The sequence below is a fragment of the Nesoenas mayeri genome (assembly GCF_963082525.1).
Source record: "Nesoenas mayeri genome assembly, chromosome: 6".
NCBI lineage: Eukaryota > Metazoa > Chordata > Aves > Columbiformes > Columbidae > Nesoenas > Nesoenas mayeri.
In genome coordinates this window covers 37,550,842-37,555,000 of record NC_137545.1, presented here as the reverse complement: position 1 = coordinate 37,555,000, position 4,159 = coordinate 37,550,842, and the positions used below count along the sequence as shown (strand labels likewise).

The 4,159-nt window shown below is 49.7% G+C and overlaps 1 protein-coding gene across 1 annotated transcript; it reads left to right on the top strand.

Moving 5' to 3' along the window:
* Positions 1-538: 538 nt before the first annotated feature.
* CXCR4 (C-X-C motif chemokine receptor 4) lies at positions 539-3,651 on the top strand. Its single transcript, XM_080347074.1, has 2 exons — positions 539-655; positions 2,401-3,651. The coding sequence occupies exons 1-2, from the start codon at positions 617-619 to the stop codon at positions 3,460-3,462; spliced, it is 1,101 nt and encodes a 366-aa protein (XP_080203200.1). The 5' UTR covers positions 539-616; the 3' UTR covers positions 3,463-3,651.
* Positions 3,652-4,159: the final 508 nt, after the last annotated feature.

Genomic DNA, 4,159 nt, shown 5'->3' with positions numbered 1-4,159 from the left:
AGGAGTTCAGCAGGCAACTGGCAGCCCACTCGGCTGGGTCTGCAGAACCTCTCATCCCTCAGGAAGGACCATGCCCTTAATTCCTGCATCTCAGGAACCTCTCTTCTCAGTAGGGATGGGAGACAACTCCAGGGACTGAGTTGACTGTATGTTGAAGGGTATGCAGGACCTCTCCTTTTCCTCGTCCATCACAATTCCTGGACCAGTGACTTCACCCGGAGCTCACCTGGGGTACCCATGGCAACACGGGGCCCGACAACACACTTCAAAGAATTTTTGAGGGGAAATTCAAAAACCCAATTGTATGAACACATCAATGAGAGGGTGGCAAATACCCCTGTGAGGAGCAACGCCCCCGCGGGCGTTTGGGGCAAGTGCAGTTCCCAAGCCCTGGCGCTACAGACAAAGGGCGGTCCGAGGCGCCCGCCCGGGGCCGCGGTGACACCCGCCGGGGAGGAGCCATTCGCGGGCTGCCCCGGGGGCGGGGGGGCAGCGGGGGAACTTATAAGAGCCGCGTCCCGCCAGAAGAGCTGGGGCGGGTGTTTGGTGCAGCTGCGAGTGACGGTGCTGGCAGAGGCGCGGCGGCAACAACAACTTGAGAGCCCAGGACCGTTAGATGGCTCAGAGCATGGACAACAGCCTTGACGGCCTGGATGTAAGTGCCGGGAGCTGCGCCGGCGGCGGGGCCGCGCTAGCTGCTCGACGCCGCTGCTCCGCGGCAGGGGCACGACAGCCCCGGCTCCCCGCAGTGGTCGCCCATGTGCGCGCTGTTTGCAAACAAAGATGCTCTCGGCGGAAAGAGCGGGTGTCGGCGGGGAGGGATCGCCCCGAGCTGCGGGGAGAGCGGGGCCGGGACAAGGCGGGGGTCGCGGAGCCGAGCGCCGCGCTGCCTCCGGCTTCCCAGCCCGCGTAACTGCGGGGGTATGCGGGGCGCAAACGGGCAGGGCTCAGCCCTGGCCTCTTGCTGCTGCTGTGCCTGGCTGCAGCGCTACGGACCCTGCTAGAGCTGCAGCCGCTGCTGGACTCCTGCTTCTTTCCTCGGGCTTTGCTGCTTAGCCGTCAGTTGCAGTGACATGTGGCGCCTTTGTGGATGGAAAACGCCGGTAGAGCAGTTAGAGACACGAGAATGATGAGGGGGGCACAAGCGAAGAAGTTTGGGAGTGATGTGACGCCAGGGATGGCATCCCTGAGCCCCGGCGCCCCCTCTCACCCAGGGCTATCGGTGTGCCGGGGAGCGGCGGCAGCGCCCAGCCGGCCTCTCCGGCCGAGCGGTGTCCCCATGCAGAGCCCGCTCTTCTGCCACGGGCTTTTGAGAGTAGTGAGGAGCAAACTGGAGATCTCTGGCAAGTTCCAACTTTAATCCGCAGTCAATGCCCTCCCGGGGCTGGTGCATCCCTGTGTGAAGTGCTGCGGGATCCTCGGGGCGCGTCCCGCGCGAGGGTCAGGGGTTCATGGTACACGGGGCATGAAAACTAAAATCTGAAAACCCGAGGAGCTGTACAAGGCCAGGTGGCACTCGCCCGCCTGCATTGCTTTGCAGCGTGGTGGCCAAAACCGTTGGTGGTTTCCTGATGTGCTTTCATGCCCTCACCAGAATTTCGCTTCCTTTTTCCACTGCTGCACTTGGTTCGCAGTCTGGCTCAGCCCAGCACCAGCCAGCGTCACCCCTGCCCCGCCACCGCAGCGGGTGGGGAACAAAGGCAGGGAACGTGGCTGGTCGTGATGACCCTCCATGGGGTATGAGTTCCTCTGCTTAAGGTCACCTCTTCCTTTCTTTTCTTTATGGGCTTTACGGCTTTTTCCCCCTGTCTCTGTGTGTGGAGCTGTCAGTTGCTTCTCAGCAGGGAATTCTTGCTATTATTTATCCTTTATTACATCAGCCGAGGGTACCGAGGGTACCTTCTCCGTTTCTCCTTGACCCCATCCAGCTAATGAGAAGGGACTTTGAGGCAGCAGTATTACCATCTAAGCTTTTTTCTTTTTTTTTTTTTTTTTGTAATAGCTCTCTGTTGTAAGAGTTAAATGTCATGGGTAACATTCTGTCCAGACTAACCTCTTGCATCCAGCACTTCAGGGCTCCTCCATCTGTAGTACGCATCTACATTAGAGCAGTGCAGTGTCCAGAACCAACAATATTTCTGGGAGTAGCCATTATTGTTCTTTTCCCTTTCATCCCCTGGCCTTCCTTACAAGACCTTAGTCCTTAAAGACAAAGGAAATTTTTAACTTGTTCTTATTTGCTGCATCATATATATATATATAAATTGTATTTGTTCATCTGGTTTTCAAAACATTTGCCTATTAATGATGATGGAGACTGTTCAGGCAACTCTTAACATACTGACATATTGAGTGAGTTTTTGTAGCAAAGCTAACCTCTAAATTTTTTTTTCCTTTTAGCTGTCCTCTGGGTTCACCATTGAATTTTCTGATAATGGCACAGATGAGGTTGGTTCAGGTGACTATGGAGACTACGGAGAGCCATGCTTTCAGCATGAGAATGCTGATTTCAACCGGATCTTCTTGCCAACAATCTACTCCATCATCTTCCTGACGGGAATAATCGGCAATGGATTGGTTATTGTTGTTATGGGCTACCAGAAGAAACAAAGGAGCATGACAGATAAATACAGGCTGCACCTCTCTGTGGCTGACCTCCTTTTCGTCATCACCTTGCCATTCTGGTCTGTGGATGCGGCCATAAGCTGGTACTTCGGGAATGTTCTGTGTAAGGCAGTTCATGTCATTTACACAGTCAACCTCTATAGCAGTGTCTTGATTTTGGCCTTTATAAGTTTAGATCGCTACCTGGCAATAGTCCATGCCACCAACAGCCAGCGACCACGAAAGCTGTTGGCTGAGAAGGTGGTGTATGTGGGTGTGTGGCTACCAGCTGTGCTTCTGACAGTGCCTGACATAATTTTTGCCAGTACTAGTGAAGTGGAAGGAAAGTATCTATGCGATCGCATGTATCCTCATGAGAACTGGCTGATTTCTTTCAGATTTCAGCATATCTTGGTAGGACTTGTCTTGCCTGGTCTAATAATCCTGACTTGCTACTGTATTATAATATCTAAGCTGTCACATTCAAAAGGCCACCAGAAACGCAAAGCCTTGAAGACAACGGTTATCCTCATCCTCGCCTTCTTTGCCTGCTGGCTGCCATATTATATCGGCATCAGCATCGACACATTCATCTTGCTAGGAGTCATCAGACATCGTTGCAGCTTGGAGACGATTGTGCATAAGTGGATCTCCATCACCGAAGCCCTGGCATTCTTCCACTGTTGCCTGAATCCAATTCTGTATGCATTCCTGGGCGCCAAATTCAAAACATCAGCACAAAATGCCTTGACATCAGTTAGCAGAGGATCAAGCCTCAAGATTCTTTCAAAAAGCAAACGTGGGGGACATTCTTCTGTTTCTACAGAGTCCGAGTCTTCAAGTTTCCATTCCAGCTAACGCTGCTCCTTGCCATCATTTTATAAATAGACACTTTAAAGTCGGGCAAGATTTCAGAAAAACAAGACTGACCATAATGTACAGATTTATTTACAGTTGGAATTTTATATTGGTTCTTTTAGTTTTTGTGAAGTTTAATTGACTTATTTATATAAAAAAACTTTCGTATTGATGACAAACTGTCTAGGCGGGTCCTGTGGACAAGTGGTTAGTTCACAAAAGTTTTAGTGCTTGTATGTATAGATATGTGAACTAAACACTTCTAGATTGTAGCAAGTGACTGTTAAAAGTTTAGAAAATATTCCTCTGTTGTTTATATGTAAATGTTTTCAGTGTTGCTGTTAAATTCTTAAAGATTTTGGCTGGAGTTTTTTACCTTACTACAAGATGTTTGGTTTACAATAGCTTAACTCTGCTGTAGAAATGGCACTTATAACCAAAGCCTCCTCTGTTACATGCTAGGGATTTTTTCCCCATTCTCAGTAACTGATGGTTTGCAAAACATTCTGTTCAAGGTAAATAAAAGTATAAGACAAAAAGTTATTTTGAGTGGTATTTTCATTTCTGGTTAATTTTTTTTCTCAGTGCTTTTGTTTACAATTCTCAATGCACAATAATTTCTTTGAAAATTGCAGGGCTCCTGTATGAAAAGCAGGAAAATGACTTTCAGTACTTAGTGATTATTCAGTTGACACCT

Excerpts from the sequence above, each read along its gene's own strand:
- CXCR4 (XM_080347074.1), top strand. The coding sequence starts at position 617 with ATGGCTCAGAGCATGGACAACAGCCTTGACGGCCTGGAT. Across the intron at positions 656-2,400 it reads ACAGCCTTGACGGCCTGGAT|CTGTCCTCTGGGTTCACCAT; the intron begins GTAAGTGCCGGG and ends TTTTCCTTTTAG.